Source organism: Camelus bactrianus, chromosome 2, assembly GCF_048773025.1.
Source record: "Camelus bactrianus isolate YW-2024 breed Bactrian camel chromosome 2, ASM4877302v1, whole genome shotgun sequence".
NCBI lineage: Eukaryota > Metazoa > Chordata > Mammalia > Artiodactyla > Camelidae > Camelus > Camelus bactrianus.
This window is the reverse complement of record NC_133540.1, coordinates 95,578,225-95,599,042: the sequence shown is the minus strand read 5'-3', so window position 1 is coordinate 95,599,042 and position 20,818 is coordinate 95,578,225. Positions and strand designations below refer to the sequence as shown.

The 20,818-nt window shown below is 33.1% G+C and overlaps 1 protein-coding gene across 19 annotated transcripts in view; it reads left to right on the top strand.

Annotated features, from left to right (window-relative positions):
• KLHL8 (kelch like family member 8) overlaps positions 1 to 20,818 on the top strand; it is a 59,296-nt gene that overhangs the window by 10,708 nt on the left and 27,770 nt on the right. For 16 of the 19 annotated variants that reach the window (XR_012500473.1, XR_012500489.1, XR_012500480.1 and 13 more), the window contains 3 exons: positions 9,119 to 9,483; positions 17,655 to 18,203; positions 19,443 to 19,629. Coding sequence is in view for 1 of the 19 variants with exons in the window: in XM_074346909.1 (XP_074203010.1) it covers positions 9,271 to 9,483; positions 17,655 to 18,203; positions 19,443 to 19,629 (949 nt within the window). In the remaining 18 variants the exon portion in view is untranslated. Of the gene's footprint in view, positions 1 to 9,118; positions 9,484 to 10,201; positions 10,227 to 17,654; positions 18,204 to 19,442; positions 19,630 to 20,818 lie in introns of those variants that run through there. The other 3 variants (XR_012500510.1, XR_012500516.1, XR_012500520.1) reach the window with 3 other exon arrangements.

The window sequence follows — 20,818 nt, the reverse complement described above, 5'->3', positions numbered from 1 at the left end:
CCTATTTTCTTCTGTTTGGAGTTCTCTTTTCTTTAGAACTTCCTATTTTGTTGGTTGATACACTTAGAGGAACAGAAAAAATAGTCTCATCTTCCTGTCTGCTTCACTGTCATAATGTGCCAGGGTGTGATTAGAAACAGACTGCCATGGACCATCTCTTTTTTCCTGATGTCTTAATTCTCTTAATATATTTGGGAAAGGGGAGTACCATATTTTTTTCTATAAGAGTCAGAATCTTAGATACATGTTTTAAAAATTCTGAGTTAGAGTTTAGGTGGGATTATACTCTCACTTGTTATTAACATACAGTCTTTGTAAGTCCTACAGTTGGCTAAGTTCCTTAGAGTGAAGTGTCCTAGGGTAAATTTTTTTTCCTGTTCTGTCTTCATGTTCTAGTATATATAATAGATTTTTTTTTAAGTTGAAGACATTGTATTCTTTAAATAGACCGTTTTAAGAGAATTTGGTATAGAAAGTTTTTGAGCTTTTGTGTCTTGCCCAAATCTGAGGTCAAATGTAAAAAAATTTTATAAAAATGGGTATTAATGCCCTTTTCATAGAGTAGTTCTCTGACAAAGAAATAATTTTATGACTGTAATAAATAAAGCCTTTTACTAGACAGAGGCTATAGTAGTTTGGTATATGGGGGAAAAGTGTATGATAGTTTTGAATTGTATGTGTTTAAACCTAGTAAAGTTTAAAAATATTAATGATGCCTACAATCATAATACCCAGACACTTAGGGCACCAAATATGGTATGGTAAAAGTTCTAGATGAAAGAAGACTCATTAGACTACTGGTAATGAAGTTGACCCAGTTTTTTAATATTGGAAAAAAAAAAAAAACACCCAACCCACAGAAGTCATGTTAATTCAATTATTATGACCCAGGCTCATGTGGATAAGATACACAGATGTTTTTAAGACATAATCTTTTCAAAGAGTTCAGACTTTATTAAGCAGATAAATCTAAAACATAAGGAAAGATGTTGAATGAATCCAAAGTACGAAGTACTGTTTGTGTTCATAGAGGGGAGATCACATCCCATTGGAAGGATTAGAGAAGGCTTCATGAAAAGAAGCATTACTTAATAAGCTGGGCCTTCACATCATTCCCCCATGAGGAATAGCTTGAGGTCTTGCACATATACTTGAGGAAATGGAATAGTGAAGTCTGTGATACAGTAGAAGAATGGGCCTAATTAGAACTGAATTGAAACCCTAGCTCTCACCATTTTCTACCTGTGTGACTGGGCAAGTCAGGGATGTTTAGGCCATCTGTAATGTAGTTGTGATTCTTAAATGAGAGAGTACAGTCAACCCTGTGTATCTGCAGGTTCTGCATCCATGGAAATGGAGGGCCAACTACTATATGCCGTTTTATGTAAGGGACTTGAACATCCTTGGGTTTTGGTATCCGAGTGGGTTCCTGGAACCAATCCCCTGTGGATACAGAGGGACAACTGTATATGTAAGATCTGGGGGGAAATGTGACACAGTGGTTTAGTAGGTTGTCTTTCCCCTACTTTTCCCTACTTTATGTCAAAAATCAGTGGTGGAAGAGATTGGAAGGTAGGCTGGAGTCAAAGCAGGAAGGGCCTTGAATGCCAGGATAAGCTGTTGAACTACATAATATTAAGCAGTTTGGAAGTGACAGGTATAGCTAGATAAATCTGGCAGCATTGCCCTTGACAAATGTTTAGGGGTGAGAAAGAGGGGCACTGTGATTGGTTAATGGAGGTTATTATGGTTAATGGAGTCTATTATAGTCCAGACAAGGTATGTGGGTCTGAATTACAGAGAAAGAGAGTAGAGTTTAATGAAAGTAGGAAGAAAAAGATGAGTAGGAGAGAGGTTTTGCCAAGTAGAAGTCAGGGGAATTGAGACTGATGGGTTATGTAAGTCAAGAGAGGAGTCTGATGTGGCTCAGGTTTTGAATTAGGGCACCTGAAAAAATGGCGTTGCTACTTCCAAAAGTAAAGGAATTATTAGAAAGAGTAGCTGGTTTTAGAAGGGAGAAGATAGAGACCTTAATTTTTCATGTTTTGTTGTTGTTGTTGTATAATTCTATTTCACTAGCAAAATGCTCTGAACAGTAGTATAGGATTTAAGCGCATAGACCCTTGGAGTCCTGCTGGCTTAGTTTGAATCCTGGCTACACCACTTACTTGGGCTCCACTCCATCTCATTGTGCCTCAGTTTCTTCATCTGTAAAAAGGACAATCTGTAAAAAGGACAATCTGTAAAAATTTCTGGCAATCAAAGCTTTTTTGTTAGGTTCATGCGCATATAGAATTATTATATCTTCTTGGTAAATTGACCCTTTTATTAGTATGTAATGTTGCTTTTTAATTGTGGTAAATAAACACAACATAAAAATTTCCCGTCTTAGCCATTGTAAAGTATAGAACATTAGTGTTAATTGCGTACACATTGTTGTGCAACAGATTTCTAGAACTTTTTCATCTTGCAAAACTGAAATGCTTGTACCCATTGAGCAATTCCTTTTTCCCTACTCCTTGGCCTCTGGTCACCACCATTTTACTTTCTGTTTCTAAGAATTTGACTACTTTAGATACCTAACTCATGTAAGTGGGTTCATACAGTATTTGTCTTTTTGTGACAGCCTTATATCACTTAGCATAATGTCCTCAAAATCCATCCATGCTATAGCATATAAAAATTTTCTTCTTTTTCTAAGACTGAATAATATTCCATTCTGTGTATATACCACTTTTTCTTTACCCATTCATCCACTGATGGGCATTTATGTTGCTTCTACCTCTTGGCTATTGTGGATAATGCTGAGATGAACATGGGTATGCAAATACATCTTCAAGGTCTTGTTTTCAGTTCTTTCGTATATATATGCAGAAGTGGGATTGCTGCATAATGTGATAATTCTATTTTAAATTTTTTGAGGAACTACTGTACTGTTTCCATAGCATCTGTACTATTTTAATATTTCCAGCAACAGTGATAAGGCTTCCAATTTCTCCACATCCTGGCCAACATTTGTTCTTTTCTGTTTTTTGTTTTGATAGTGGCCATCCTAATAGATGTGAGGTGATACCTCATTGTGATTTTGATTTGCATTTCCCTGATTTGGTGATGTTGAACATCTTTTCATGTGTTTATTGGCCATTTTTATTTCTTTGGAGAAATGTTTATTCAAGACCTTTGCCCATTTTTATATTGGATTGCCATGTTTTTTTGTTGCTGAACTGTAGGAGTTCTTTATTCTGGATATTAACCCCTCATCAGATATATGATTTGCAAGTATTTTCTTCCACTTTTTGGGTTACCTTTTCGCTCTTGGTTGCTTCCTTTAAGATACAGGAGTGTTAAAGTTTGATGTAGTCTCTCTTTTTTTTTTTTTTTTTTTCTTTTGTTGCCTTGCTTTTCTTGTTATATGCAAGAAATCATTGCCAAAACCAGTGTCATGAAGTGTTTCCCCTATGGTTTCTTCCAGGAGTTTCATAGTTTCAGGTCTTACATTTAGATCTTTAATATATGTTGAGTTAATTTTTGTGTATGGTGTAAGGTAAGAGTCCAACTTTATTCTTTGTAATGTGGATATCCACTTTTTATATAGTATCTTTTTATCACTGGTAATTTTTTTTGCTCTGAAGTTTGTGTTGTTTGATAATATAGCCAGTTCATGTTTTTTCCAATTACTGTTATGGTATATATGTTTCTATTCTTTTACTTTCACCTACTTGTATCTTTATACTTAAAGTGGCTCTTTTCTTGCAGGCAACTTATAGTTGGGTCTCATTTTGTTTTGTCCAATCTTACAGTCTCTTTTTTCTTTTTTAAGCATTTACTTGAGATAATTATAGATTCACTTGCAGTTGTAAGAAATAATAAATCTTGGATATCCTTCACCCAGTTTCCCTCAGTGGTAATATCTTGCATAACTTTAGTACGATATCATAACCAGGGAATTGACATTAATACATTTCTGCTTACTTTATTCAGATTTTTCCTGTTTTACATGCACTCATTTATGAATGTATACTTTATCACATGTATGGATTCATGTGACCACTAGCACAGTCAAGATACAGTATAGTTCCATCACAAATATCTTTTGTGATACCCGTTTACAGCCCCTGCCACTCCTTGCCTTCATCTTTCCCTAGCTGCTGGCAACCACTGTGTTTTCCCCATCTCTATAATTTTGTCATTTTGAGGATGTTACATAAATGGGATCATACAGGATGTAACCCTTTGAGATTGGCTTTTTTTCATTGAGCATGTTATATGTTTTAATTGCTTATTCTTTTTTGTTGTTGAGTAGTATTCCTGAGTCTCTGAGTAGTATTCCTTTTAGTTGGAGGCATTTAGACCACTTTTATTTAACATGATTATTGATACAATTGGTTTTATTTTTTTTTTAATTGAAGTACAGTCAGTTACAATGTGTCAATCTCTGGTGTACAGAACAACGTCACAGTCATGCATATACATACATGTATTCATTTTCATATTTTTTCCATTAAAGGTTATTACAAGATATTGAGCGTAGTTCCCTGTGCTATACAAAAGAAACATTTTTTAAAATCTATTTTTGTATATAGTGGCTAATATTTCTTAATCTCAAACCCCCACATTTATCCTTTCCCACCTCCTTTCCCCAGTAACCATACAATTGTTTACTAAGGCTGTGAGTGTGTTCCTGTTTTGTAGATGAGTTCACAGTGTCCTTTTTTTTTTTTTTTAAGATTCCACGTATGAGTGATATCATGTATTTTTCTTTCTCTTTCTAGCCTACCTTAGAATGACAATCTCTAGGTCCATCCATGTTGCTGCAAATGGCATTATTTTATTCTTTTTATGGCTGAGTAGTACTCCATTGTATAAATATACCACAACTACTTTATCCAGTCATCTGTCGATGGACATTTAGGCTTTTTCCATGTCTTGGCTATTGTATATAGTGCTGCTTTGGACATTGGGATGTGTGTATCTTTTTGTGTTAAAGTTCCCTCTGGATGTATACCCAGAAGTGGGACCATATGGTAAGTCTATTTTTAGTTTCTTGAGGAATCTCCATACTGTTTGGTGCATGGCTGCACCAAACTACATTCCAACCAGCAGTGTAGGAGGGTTCCCTTTTCTCCAGACCCTCTCCAGCATTTATCGTTGGTGGACTTTTGAATGATGGCCATTCTGACTGGTGTGAGGTGATACCTCCTTGTAGTTTTTGATTTGCATTTCTCTGATAATTAGTGATATTGAGCATTTTTTCATATGTCTATTGGCCATTCACATGTCTTCATTGGAGAAATGCTTGGTTAGGTCTTCTGCCCATTTTTGGATTGGTTTTTTTTTGTTATTAAGCTGTATGAGCTGTTTATATATTCTGGAAATTAAGCCTTTGTTAGTCGCATCATTTGCAAATATTTTCTCCCATTCTGTTGATTGTGCTGAACCAAACCAACCGTTTTTTTAAATTAAGTTTTATTGGAACACAGCTACGCTCATTCACTTACAGTTGTCTATGATTGCTTTTGTGCTACAAGGGCAAAATTGAGTGTTTGTGATAGAGACCTTATGGCCTGCAAAGCCTGAAGTATTTACTATATGACCCTTTACTGACAAGATTTTTGACTCCTGGTTGAAGTATTTTTCTGTTTGCCCCACCTGTTCTTTGTTTATTCTGTATTAGAAATGTGAGCATAAAAGAGATGTTAGAGGAGCTTCTGGCTATTAGAATACCTACATGTGCTTTCCTCAGATAAAATTTTAGATCTGACCGAAGGTATCTGTATTGGTTTTCTACTGTGTTACAAACTACTGTATACTTAGCGGCTTAAAATACATTTATTTCACAGTTTCTGTGGATGAGGAATCTGGGCACAACTTAGCTGTGTTCTCTGCACAAGATCTCACAAACACTGCAGTCTGGGTGTTGGCCAGTCTTTGTTATCATGTGGAGGCTTAACTATGAAAAAATCTACTTCCAAACTCATTTAGGTTGTTGGGAGAATTTCTTTGCAGCTGTGTGACTGAGGACCCTAACCTTTTACTGCCTCAGGCAGAGGCCTCCCTCAGGTCCTGGGATTGCCTGTAATTCTCTGCTATATAGCGCTCTCCATGGCACTTGGCTTCCTCAAGACCTGCAGGAGAGCCTCTCATTCCAGTCTGCTCACAGTCTTATATAATGTAACATAGTCAAGAGAGCGACACTTTCTCACCTTTCCATTTTCTGTTAGAAGAAAGTCACAGGTTCCTGTCACACTCAAGGGGATTATAGGAGGGCATGGCTTAGTGGGAGTCACCATCATGTGTCCACCACATTAACTTTAAGAAGATATGAATAACCATAATTGATAATCTTTCATTGACCATTTTGTTTTCAAGCAGGTCTCTTGTAGACAACATATCATTGGATTATATGGTTTTTTTTCCTTCTGCCTATCTGTCTTTTGATTGGAGCATTTAATCTATTGATGTTTAATTACTGATAAGGAAGCATTTATTTCTGTCATTGTGCTATTTGTTTTCTGTATGCATTATCACTTTATTTTGAGCCTCATTTCCTGCATTACTGTTGTCTTTAGTGTTTAGTTGATTTTTTTGTAGTGAAATGTTTAAGTTCCTGTCTTATTTTCTTATGTGTATATTCTATAGATATTTTCTTTGTGGTTTATCATGAGGATTACATTTAACATTCTTAAGTTATAATACTCTAATTTGAATTTATAGTAGCTTAACTTTAATGAAAAATTCTACTCCTTTACAGCTTCATCTCCACCCCTTTTCATTGTTTTTTTTTTTTTAATTGAAGTACAGTCAGTTATGTGTCAATTTCTGGTGTACAGCACAATGTTGCAATATTGCATATACATACATATATTGGTTTTCATAGTCCTTTCAGTTGTTGATGTCACAAAATAACATCTTTATACATTTATACCCAAAAACATGAACTAAAAATTCTTTCAAATTATTTTAAAATTGTTCTTAAAATTAAAATTTTGTTTTATTTAAATTCTTCTTTCTTACTTAATTATTTTAAATTATACTCCTAAATTATGTAGGAAACAATATTTGGTGTTACAAACCAAAATTACAGCAATACTAGCTTTTACATTAATAATTTTTTAAAAATGTATTTGTCTCTTAAATACAAACAATAGAGTTACAACCATTGTTAACAATAATACTAGCTTTTGTAATTAAGCATGTATTTACTTTTATACCTATATGACTGAGTTATTGTCTAGTGTTCTTTCATTTTATCTTGTAGGACTTCCTTGAGTATTAATTGCAGGCCAGGTCTAGTGGTCATGAACTCCCTCAGCTTTAGTTTGTCTGGGAATGTCTTAATTTCTCCCTCACTTTTGGAGGACAGTTTTGTTGGATATAGATTCTTGGTTGACAGAGTTTATTTTTTAGTACTTTGAACTTACCTGCCCTTTGTCTTTTGGCCTCCAAATGAGAATTCTGCTGATAGTCCTATTGAGGGTCACCTGTATGAGCTGAATCACTTCTTGTTTTCAAGATTCTCTTTGGCTTTTGATTATAATGTGTCTTGGCATGGATCTCTTTGAGTTCATCTTTGTTTGGAGCTTCTTGGTTGTTTATGTCTTTCATCAAATTTGGGAAGTTTTCAACTGTTACTTTTTCACATATTCTCTCTGCCCTTTTCTCTCTCTCTTCTCCTTCTAGGGCTACCATGATATGTATGTTGGTCTGTTTATGGTAGCGTCCCATAGGCTCTGTTTATGTTTCTTCAGTCTTTCTATTCCTCAGACTTGATACTTTTTGTTATTTTATCTTCAAGTTTGCTAACTCTTTCCTCCTACTCAAGTATGCCTTTGAATCCCTGTAATGAATTTTAATTTTAGTTATTGTACTTTTCAGTTCCAGAATCTCTTTATTGTTCTTTTTTAGGTTTTCTATTTCCTTATTTGATAATTCCATTCTGTTCACACAAATTACTTTTACCATGTGTTCCTTTAATTCTTTGAGCATCTTTAAGACAGTTGTTTTAGAGTCTCTGTCTACTATAAACACCATTACTTCTTTTTCAGAAATAATTTCTGTTGATTTATTTTTCCCTTGAATAGGCCATACTTTCCTGCTTCATTGTATGCCTTGTGATTTTTTGTTGTTGTTGAACACAAGACGTTTGAATCTAATAATGTGGTAACTCTGAAAATGAGATTCTCCCTCTTCCTTGAGGTTTGTTTTTTTAATTGTTTCTACCCTTTTTGATTGATATAGGCTTTCTCTGTGCTGAGAGTCAAACTGAGGTGTAAACTTAACGGACTTCTCAGGTCTTCTCAGGTCTTCTCTGAGCCTTTTCCTGGGCATACATGGTCACTTTTTCATTTTTCTTCTATATGCATTTGGTTTTTTATTGTCTCAGTCTTTAGTGTCTTGCTCCCAAAAGGGGAAAAAATGAAAATGAAGGTGTAAAGGGCACCAGCCATTTAAATCCTTGGGAAGTCACTTAAGATGAGGAGATGGGAGGCTTGCAACAATTGGGGGACGTATAGCAACAATGGCTGCCCACCTCTTTGCACCTCTGCGATCAGAAACAGTAGTCAGCAGTCAGAGGAGAGAGGCTTGATATTTGGTGGACACAGTCTTTCCTGCCTACTGTGGCTCCTGCAGACTCTGCGCAAGCTGCTTCAGGAACACATGCACAGCTGCTAGCTACATGGCTGGGGGTGTAGGATGGGCAGCTGCTGCTGTACAAAGAGCTGAAATTGACCAAAATTAACTGTAATTTACCATTTAAGTTGTCTTCTGGAAGTTGTAAGCCTTTAGCAGATTCCAGAGTTCCAAGATAGTTATCAGACAGATTCTTGCCGATGCAGTTGTTGACTCGGTGGGGAGGCAGATTCCTCATGTTTCTATCCCACCATCTTCCCACAATTTTCCAGTTTGATATTAAAGGAGTTCCTTCACTGATATAAAATAATTAGCTGAGATAACTTATGTGACATTTAGTATAAAAATGCAAAGTTACTTATTTTTTCAATAATGATTTCTACAGTCATTTTATATATATAGCATTCAGTAAGCTGTAATTACTAATGATTGGGTTTTGGGGGGGTTGTTTTTATGTGTGTGTGGTTTTTGTTTTGTTTTGTTTTAGTCTCAGCAAGCTGAACAATGGCAGTTGAGTGGATTTTGAAAAATGTCTGAAGTTTAGTGAGTGGCATCTACCTTCTACCTTCTCCCCATCCTTTACAAAAGAATAAATGGGATGTTTGAGAAGAGAGCTGTATTAAAAGAAGAGTGTTACAAATGGCTTCAGAATCTTTGAATGCAAAACAAGCTAGGAATCGCCTCACAAAGGGGAAAAGGCAACAGCACCAGCAAATAAAGAACAGATCTTCAGTCAGTGATGGTGATGGAGAAGATTCCTTTATCTTTGAAGCAAATGAAGCTTGGAAAGATTTTCATGGTTCTCTTCTTCAGTTTTATGAAAATGGAGACCTTTGTGATGTCACACTGAAGGTGAGATTGTCTTCTTTTTTCTTTTCTCATCCTCTTCAGTGTATTATGAAAAATAAAGGTTTCTGTAACCAGGCAAATTTTTGGTGCTGTACTACTTATAGCCAGGATGATTTTAGTTTCAATCCTTTTTTAAAGGAGAAGGGACAAGGGAGGGTAAGTAAAGGGAGCTTAACATAAGAAAAAATTATTGTACTAATTATATGTTAATATTCACTGTTTCTTAGTTTAACTTCTGAAAATTCTTAGCCCTAAAACAAGTAGCTATTATTAGTGAAATGAGTAAATTGCTGTTGATCAGAAAAGCTTTCAACTTATGAATTTAAAAATCTTAATGTATTCATTTACACTTGATGTAGGTTAGAAGTTAGAATTCTTGGTTTATGTAGCTGCACTAGTGTTTTATTGAATGTTTCTATTCTGGTACAGGCATATCTCGTTTTATTGCATTTTGCTTTATTGCATTTAACATATATTGCTTTTTTTTTATAAACAAATTGAAGGTTTGTCAAAGCAACCCTGAGTTGTCAAATGATGGTTAGCACTACTTAGCAATAAAGTATTTTTTTAATTAAGGTATGTACACTGATTTTTAAACATAATGCTGTTGCACACTTTTAGGATAGTCTAAACATAAATTTCATATGCATTGGGAAACCAAAAAACTTGTGTGACCTGCTTTATTTCAATATTTGCTTTATTGCAGTGGTCTGGAATTGAACCTGCAGTATCTCCAAGATAAGCCTGTAATTTCACCTCTACTTCAATACTGTTGTCTGTTAAGTGAGATTGTTTATACCTGATAGTGAAGTAGAGTCTATTTAGACTTGGATGAATAAGTCTTTGGTAGAGTTTGTCTAAGTCTATAGGATCATGTTGCTCTGCTACAAAAGACGATTTTAATAAAATTAGAAAATTGATAAAGCAGTGTGGAAGAACATGTTTTCTAATTGTTTCTCATTGCTCATTTAAAGTACTTTATTATTATTCATATCTTGCAGTGTAATAATTAAATTCTTTTGGTGATTTATGTGCATCCATGCAGTATTTTCCACATGAGATTTACCACTTTGCGATCTCTCAGATGTTACTTTCTGCTTCTTATTAGTCAAATTCTTAGAGGTCAGAATTGTGGGGATTGAGGCCATCCTCAGAGAGTCAGATCAGGAGACACTCAGTAAAAGTCCATAAACTGAAAACATAAACGCTTGAGTTTCAAGCCCAGAACGTTCAGGAGTATAGTGTTACACTGTAAGTGACCCCTGTTCTTTTTACTTAAACTCTTAGTTTCCTTATATGTTTCTAGGTCCTAAAATATTGAGAAGGAAGCCATTAAATAATTTTACTAGCTTTGTGTGAAATTTAGCCATGTGTATATTTTAAGGAAGGAACACCTAAACTCTTTGATCTGTGTAGCATATTATGTTTAACGCCATTGTTCTCATTTTCAACCCTAGTGTGAAATTCAGTGACCCACATTGCCTTTGGCAAAAATAAAATGTAAAATAGATTATTTGTATAATAAATTATCAGTTCAGTATATTAATATGTGTTGGAAAATAATTAAACAGAATGTTATTATATAAGTTTTATAATTGGACTTTAGGATGATTTTTACTAGCTGCTACATATAAACTTAAGTGAAAAAATAAGGATACAGTCATTTTAGGGCAAATGATAACTGATTTCATAACTTTTCTTTATTAACTTCAGCAATAGGTTGAAATGAAAACTTAAGAAGAATCTATGCTGGAAACCCAAAAATACTGTGTTTGAAGCAATGACAGAGGTCTTTGGTAATGAGAAGCTTCACTAATTTAAAGGGGCTATCATTTTTATTTTTTCAACTAAAATTAATTAGGTTTTTGTGATGAATAAGTGAATTGATAACATGTAAAGTCCTTAAAACAGTGCTTAGTGCATAAAAAAAATAAATATCAGCTGTTAGGTTCATTACGTGCACTATTATTGTTTTTCCAAAGAGTGTCAGATAATTCTGCTATGGTATATTCTGTTCTTATTTATTAGAAAGAATTACAACTTAATCTTTTAGCAAGTCTGCTCTTGGATTCATTTAATTGTAATTCAGCATTTCTTAAACTTTCGTAATTTAACTATCATAGAACAACTAAACCAAATAGGATTATGGATAGTTTACAATGCTGTTTGACATAAACTTCACTTTTTACATTCATATAACCTTAGGGGTTATGCCTTGATATATACATCTCCTTTTTGCTATTTGTTTCCGTTGATCATTATTGCTTTTAGAACAAACATTTTAGAAAGGCAATTATCAAGACTTGTTTTATTGTTCATATGTAAGGCCATTAGTGCATTTTAAAATTCCAAAGTGAGCACCTATATTAGAAACAACAAACAAATTCGTTTAACAGATATTTACTAAGATCTTACCCTACTACATGGAGAGTATAAGTAAATTTGAATAATATGCTGTACTTGCCATAAAAGAATTTGAAGGTTAGCCAGAGATAGGCACATTCACAGCTAACTATAATACAACTTAGTGATTGTCATTTTGTGGTATTTTTATGGAAGCATGGGAGAAGATCTATTATGTCTGAGAGGTGACTGGAAAGGCTTCACTTAGGAGACTGTATATTATCTTGAGGTCATTCCAGGGAGAGGTAAAACTTGTTTATACTTTATTACATTTATTAGAGAAATATTTTAAAATAGTATATCTAGTGGCAGGTCTAAAATTATATCTGAGGGAAGCTTTGTAAGGGCAACAGTTTGGGGACAGGGCAGAGGGAAGTTGTCTTGAAGGGGTATTGCATAGCACTCATAATGCTTAGATTGTATGTCACAGATCGACAAGAGTGGCATTTACAAAGATGCTTTTACCTATACTTTATGTTGTTTGAGGAAGTGTCATTGTTCTTTTTAAAGGTAACAGTTAATTTTACTTGACGAGTTTAATAGGGATTATTAGAGGAGGACAACCCCTAACATCATCTCTTGATGCCACCATTGAATATGTTTCATTCATAGTATTTGGCTTCTTTTTTTTTTTTTTTTTTTTTTTGATATGTGTGCTTCTGTGATTTTTTTTTAGGCAAGTATTTATAGGATTCTAATAAACATGTTGAAGGCTGTAAGTGTTATAATTATTTGCTGTCAAAACTTTCAACTGACCAAGTAAGAATAAGAGCTCTGAAAAATTGCAGGGAAATAAAATATGTAAACTACATTAGAGTAGTATACTTCCCAGAAGTAGAAATGATAAAATTATTATCCTTATAAATGTAACGGTTAATTCCTGACTAGAAAACAGACATAATTTAATAGAAGCGAAAGTAATTTTGTAATTAACATTTAAATATTCTGTGTTAAGAAGTCTAATAAAATTATGATCACTTTTACTTTTATCCTTTCAACTAGTAAATCAGTATTTTGATTTTTTTTCATGTTGCTCCGAAAAGGAGGTATTGAAGTATTTCTATCCATAGATCCTTTAACACCCAAAATGCTACTACCTAAAAATTGTTTCCATTGTGAAAGTTTTTAAAATAAATGTGGTAAGATTGTAGAACAGTGAATGTGGCTAGACATTTCAATATGCTAATTCACTGTAAGCTAAGACATTATCTTGAGCCTTATACATTTAACCCCTTCTTAACCTTGGCAATTAAACATGTTTTTTGGCTACTCAAGCTGATTAAAATTTTTGGCTGAATGAAAAGAGTAGCTAATTGAGCTAAAAGGGCAAAATTACAAGGGATTAAACTGAAAAATTAGAATATAGCTTATATACAAACATAAAAGGAGACAGGTATATAGGCTTTTTTCCCTTCAGTCTTTGTTTCTGTACTGCTATGTGTCTTCTGCACTTTTATTTCTATGTAGTTCTTAAACATTTAGCTTGAATTACTGTTGTGGCATAATCACAAACATTTCAAGCTAATATGCTTTAGTTTTTGTTTTAATTATAAAAAATTTTTAGTATGTTATAGTTAAAAACATACTTAACTATTAATACTTAGAAATGAAACAAATCTAAGAACAACTAGTTCACGAAAGAATAGTTCACAGAATAGCCAAATTTTTAAAAAGCACTAAATATGGCAAAGAAGAAAAAAAAATCGTTGAAAAATTCTTCCCTTATCAACGTATTGAACATTTAACACATTTATTGCTTTTGAAATTTTGGTGAAGGAAGTATTTTCAAACACTGCTGGTGGATATGTAAATTGGCTCATTGTTTTTCACAGATGGTTTGGCAGTATATATGAAGAGCTATAAAAAGCTTAAATTTATTGATTCGTTAATTCTGCTTTTCAGATTTTACCTTAAGGAAGTATTCTGAAATGCTGAAAAAACCTCTGCTCTAAAATGCTGTTTGTGTTTAAAATATGGAAAAATTGTCCAAATGGCTGATATCTCAGTAGTTAAATGAGCTGTGTTACATCCACTGTATAGAATAATATACAGCCAATAAGCATGAAGGTTTCAGCGTTTTCAGAAACTTAGGAAAAGATGACAAAGTTCAGGACAATCTCAGTTATGTTTCAAAATGCATGGGAAAAAGTTAAAATAATATCAACAGGTTGACATATTTGTTGAATTGTGAGTAAATTTTTTCCCTTATATTTTTCTGTGCTTTCTTGATTTTTACACATTGAATATGTGTTTTAGTCAGGGGAGGAAGAAAACTTGAAAAGTAAGTGACCTTTAATATAAGATAATAGATAGGTTCATTTTATAAGTCAGAACTGATAGTTAATAGAAGTTTTATTCTTTGTTTAATTTTTTTATGTCATTTTTAGTTCATTTTTAAAATCTCATAATTCAGCAGATCATTTATTGTTTTCAAACAGAGTTCTACTTAGTTTGTCATGTAGTTTTTCTGGTTGGACCTAAATACTGAATTCAGCAATAAAAATTAAGGGTGCTTGACTTCCCCTAGTATCCCTTCCCACCAGACCTCCATGTTGAAAGTGAGATGCTTTATCAAACTCAAAGCCTTTGTTTCATTGTATTTTGATCCATGTTGGCTGATGATCTGTGGGAAATTACTCAAGGTTTTGATTAGATGTTTGTATTTCAAGCTTTTATTAAACAAGGGATCATTATATTAGTTGATATTCTACATATTTAACTGCTTGAGTTTTAGCTTGACTTTTTTTCCTCTGAGCATCTTGAATTATTCTTATGTTCACTGATCTAATAAAAATGTAAACTAAAAAATTCACTAGTTATCAAGGACATACTGTAGTATTTATCTCTATAATTTTAAATTATATAATAACATCTAATATTTTATAGTTTGTGCATTTTTCACCCAGTTTTAAGCATCTAGTTTTTAGACGTTTATTTTTTCATTTTAAAATTTCTGATGAGATGTTTTTGATAATCGGTAATTATTTTTATGTACTAGAGAAGAAAAATTTGGGAGTAAATGCTTAAGAGTATAATGACACTCTATAGTGTTAAAGGAGAATTAATGAATGCATAAAAGTTAATTTTTTTTTAATGTTCCTGTTTCATACATATGGCTTAAAGATCTCTTTAAAGTTAAGGTGGGTATTCTCAAAGGTACACAGGGGTGTGATTAAATGTGTATTAAATATCTATTTTACCTAATTTGAATCAAACTAGAGTTAAAGAGAAACAGCCTTATTATAAACAATATGAAAATAGCTTGCAAGCTATTGATTTGTACAGCTTAGATGAGAAGGCAGTGTTAAAATGATGTTTATTTGGAAATTGTAGAACCTTATAATACTATTATATAATAGTGTTAGTTGTTTGAGCAGTTTTATGTCATGTGAGATTTACAGATATTTACATAGAAATTAAATATCAGTGGTGTCCAGTGCAGATAATCCAAAAAAGAATATTTTTAGACTATTTTTAAATGTTTAATACCAGATTTCAGATCCCATTTTAAGGTTGAAGTAAATTTGAGAACATTTCAAGCTTTTTGCTGCAGTCTAGGTTGCAACTTGAGACTCAATGGAATCTAAATCCTGCCTTGTGAATTCTTTTAAAAAATTAAATATAGTATAACTAACAGAAACAGCCTTCCTATACTTACTGAAATAAGTGATATTCATTAATGAAAAAAGTTGGGTAAAGGGAATTTATAAGCAAAACCATTTACACATTGTAACATTCCTCAGGCTTTTTTTATGTTTAGAGTTCTTATTTTAAAATTAGTTCCCAAATAATGAGACACAACTATCAGTGTATTATATAATCAAAAATGCTGCATGAAAACAGGAAAATTGCTAAAACATAGGTAATCCTGTTACTTGTACTCATTGATTATTTAACATAAAGTGCTGGGAAAACCAGATAACTACTATGTTTAAAAAAAGAAAAAAGGTATCTGTCATCTCAGTACTAGAAACTTCCAGATGGAAATAAAGATTTAAGTGAAAAACATAAAACCATAAAAGTACTAGAAAACGTACTTGAAGTAAATATTTATAGAATATTAGAGTGACTCCCATTTCAAACATAGCACCTAAGACAGAAATCATAAAGAAAAGATTGATTTTTAAAAAATTCATAGGGAGTGAATAAAATTCAGAAGCACACTTACAAAAGAGAAAAGTGTGAAATATATATGGCAAATGACTTAATATTCTAAACATCTGAGGAGTTCTTACAAATAAAAAGTCATAGAAAAAGAGTTCACAGAAGAAATACAAATAGCCCAAAGGGGGGAAGGTTTATAGCTCAGTGATAGAGTGCATGCTTAGCATGCACAAGGCTCTGAGTTCAATCCCTAGGGCCTCCATTAAAAATAAATTAAATAAATAAACCCTAATGACTTCTCCAAAAAAAAAGAAAAGAAAAAAAGCCCAAAATTTATGAATGATGCAGTCATATTAGTGAAAGAAATATAAACTAAAACAATGAGATATTTCATTCATCAAATTGGCAAATACTTCTTAACAAATTAACACTCAGAATATGGCACAAATATTGTTAAGTAGAACAGAAACGGACAATTTAGCAGTATGTAGGTACAAATTGTACCTATCCTTTGAAGCAGCATTTCTATTTTTAGGAATTTATCTGTGGGAAATAATAGAGAATGTAAATAGATATTCAGTTACAACAAAGTTTACTACTTTGTCATTTATAATAGCAAACTATTGGAAACAATCTAATTTTTCAACAACTAAAGGGGTGAGATTTCAGTTTTTTTATTATAAAATATGTTTTATAAAATATGTCATTTCAAAATAATTTAGATAGGAAATGAACAAACCTCAGTTAAGTTCATAGTAGATACTACTAAATTTCTAAACATTTTTTACTCTATTTGTTTTTTTTCACTGATAAATTGTGGATAATAAAAGTACCTACTCATGGGGGTGCTGGGACAATTAAGTGAATTAATACATGAAAACACTTAGAATAGTCCCTGACATGATGACTACAGTTACCAATACTGTATGGTTTATTTGAAAGTTGCTAAGAGAGTAGGTCTTAAAAGTTCTCATCAGAAAGAAAAGAAAAATTGTGATTATGTGAGGTGATAATTTACTAAAACTCATTGTGGTGATTGTCTCACAGTATATACATATATCAAATCATTAGGTTGCATAACTTTTTTGGTTTTTGTTTTTTAGGGTTTTTTTGGGGTGGGGTGGAGGTAATTAGGTCTGTTTATTTAGTTATTTTTTAAATGGAGGTACTGGGGATTGAACCCAGAACCTCGTGCATGCTGAGCAGCATGCACTCTACCATTTGAGCTATACCCTTCCCCTGTGTTGCATATCTTAAATTTATAGAATGTTGTATGTCAATAAAACTTCAAAAAGTTAAAAAAAAAAAAAAACTCAACAGATCAAAAAAAAATATAGTGCCTGATACAAAGTGCTAGGTGATGTTTGCTGCTGTCCTCATTAATTCACAGAATGCTTCTGAAATATGAGATAATATAGAAAAATCATAGTTTATGGTATAGACATTATAGATAACACGTGTAAAAGTTAACTGTCTAATTTGGAAGAAGAAAATTGCCTGATTTTAAGAAACTGGCCTACATTGAATGTAAGTGACCAAAGCATTACATTGTTAAAACAAATACACTAAATTTGTCTGGAATTTTTGTCCCTGCTACAGCACATGCTCGATGCTGATCTAAAACTAATTTTGTTATTAAACTGAGTCTTTTTGTTTGTTTTGAACAGGTTGGCTCAAAGCTAATCTCTTGTCACAAACTGGTATTGGCTTGTGTTATTCCCTACTTCAGAGCCATGTTTCTCTCTGAAATGGCTGAAGCCAAGCAAACACTGATTGAGATCAGAGATTTTGATGGTGATGCAATAGAAGACTTGGTAAAGTTTGTCTATTCTTCACGGCTCACGTTGACAGTTGACAACGTCCAGCCTCTGTTATATGCAGCCTGTATTCTACAGGTTGAACTGGTGGCTAGAGCTTGTTGTGAATACATGAAGTTACATTTTCATCCCTCCAATTGTCTGGCAGTAAGATCCTTTGCAGAAAGTCACAATCGAATAGACTTAATGGACATGGCAGATCAGTATGCTTGTGAGCATTTTACTGAAGTGGTGGAGTGTGAAGACTTTGTAAGTGTGTCACCCCAGCATCTCCATAAACTTTTGTCCTCCAGTGATCTAAATATTGAGAATGAAAAGCAGGTCTATAGTGCAGCCATCAAGTGGCTTCTTGCCAATCCCCAGCATCATTCCAAATGGTTGGATGAAACACTTGCACAGGTAGGGACTGAAGTAAGATTGTGTATAGATATGAAGTGATATGGAAGCAAATCAGCATGTTCCATTTAGCATAAGAAGTGTAGATTATCCATTGAGGTAATACAGTGTGAAAATGGCTTTGACTCTTACTTGCCTGCTTACTCACTATACCATTTAAGGATAAGTCTGAATGTGTTACATTTGAATTAGAAATACCATTATCTGCTTTTTAATCTGAATATTTAAAATATCCTTTGAGGTAGTAGTAATGAATGTTTTATTTATGCTAAAATGTTCTGAGAAAACACTGCTACATTAGTTTATAGCTATTTTATAATAAAGTTTCTAAATTTACTGGATTACCTTGCTAATGAAAGTACACTTATTCCTAATAATTGGATTTATTCTGGAAGGAACTGTAAGACATCATTTTATGTTTTGTTTCCTCACTACAATTTTACTTTTTCAACATCAGAATTATATACGATGTCTCTTTTAAATTATTTATTTGTTAATTTATTTTTACTGTCAACAGACATTTTTAACAGGGAGATAACAAATAGGCCTTAGAATTACTTTTGAAAATAAGTTTGTCAACAAAAACAAAGTTTTATTTCTGTTTTATCTTGCACCTGAATCTTACTCGTGTGTATGTGTGTGCACCTTTAACTCAGTCACATAATGTGGTTTGATCATCCCTTTAATCCACTAGAAAATCAGTGCATCTTTAAGAGGAGAATGGTGAGTGCCTCTACTGAAAGAGGGTGCATCCCCTAGTATAACCTTCCAGGTCATAGAAAACATCACCTATTTGTTTCAGATATGAATTCTTTCACATACATGTGAAAAATTAATCACATTTCCATACATTCAGTCTTAGCTTTAAAAGGCCAGAGAACAAAGCACCACAATTTTGTTTTGATTATGCCTTTCCTGTAGCAGCAAGGGGCCTTGTGATTATGACAGTACCATTTTTGGAAGTGAATAAGTAACTTGACTGAAGACAATTGAATGATTTTATCCAGTCTACTTAAACCTGTATTTAAAAGGGAAGATATATTTAACATGTAATCTCATTTCATTAGTGCAGACCAATACTGGAAATTGCTTTAGAACTTGGCACTTTGAACTACATTCACATGTTAGAAAGGATTTATGAAGTAAATGAGTTTTAAAAAGAGAACATGCTACAGTGAAAGTAGAGAATGAGCTATCCAATTGCAAGTTAAATTTTATATCTGCAACTATTCACAATCTTAGGTTCGTTTGCCGCTGTTGCCAGTTGACTTTCTTATGGGTGTTGTGGCAAAAGAACAGATTGTCAAGCAAAATCTAAAATGTAGAGATTTATTGGATGAAGCAAGAAATTATCACCTTCACTTGAGTAGCAGAGCAGTACCTGACTTTGAATACTCCATTCGGACTACTCCAAGGAAGCATACTGCTGGTAATTAAATTACTTATTTTATCAACTCTGCTGAGAAGAGTTTTGTTGTATTTGAGGGTTGGTTATATATGCCCAAACCTAATTGTAAGATGGTTAGTATCTGATTGTCTTAAAGTAATAACTGGCAGATAAGGTTACATATGAATTCTTGACTGTACGTGATTCAGGTAGTTGTAGCAATAAGCCAGTTTTTTAAAAAGCTGTAGTATGACTTATGCATTCTGAAGAGCTCGCTGAAGTATCTTGTCTATTGGTGTCTTTTTGATTCTCCCAGGCAGAATTAGTTCCTCTGTCACTTGTGTTTTTAGAGCACTTATTTTGCACTTATTTTACTATGTTGCATTGAAATTTATTTGACATATTTTGAACCCTTCAAAGACAGAGAAGTATTTTATTAGAGTTGCATCCCTAGTGCCAAGCATGCAGCTTGATGTGTATTATGTATTTAAGTATTTGTTTTTGCATTTCATCAAATCAAAAGACACTAAATACACCTAACGTTAGTATAATAGACCATATTAGACTCTTAGAATCTAAAGCTCTTTTATTTGAGGAAGCATGCGTTTTTTTGCCTGTACTTCCCACAATTTTCAGACTTCGTATTTTCTCGAGAAAATAGTTTATGTTCACTTATGTTCTTCTTTAGAAATATAAAGAATATATTTGTGAGATAAGGGAAAATAAATGAGGTTTATGAATTCAAGGATCAGTACTCGGAACAGAGACCTTGTACATTTGCTACTATGTAATACAATTATCAAATAAGAGACCCATGGACTAGCCTAAAAGCAACTATAAAAGGTAGTACTCTATTATGAATAGTGGGATCTTTACCTAGGTAGTATAAAGAAAGTTTGAATGTCGTAGATCTGCCTATGAAGAAGTAATTCTTCAGAATAATTAGTTTAACATGAAAAGGACTGCTTATTTATTTTCCTTTTTTATAGGTTAATTTAACAATTTTTTTTCAGTTAAGATTTTTTCTTTTCTTGTGAATTCTGTTTTAGAAAGTCAAGGTATTCTTCAGATTCAGATTTGAATTCAAACGACATCTTGACAGCTTAGATGATATGCCAAACATACTAGACCCTCGTATACATGATTTCTTACGTGACTGCAAGAACTTTAGGAAGTAGATTTAGTGAAGGATTTGATCCTCATGAGCACGGGGTATTATTCCATTTTACAG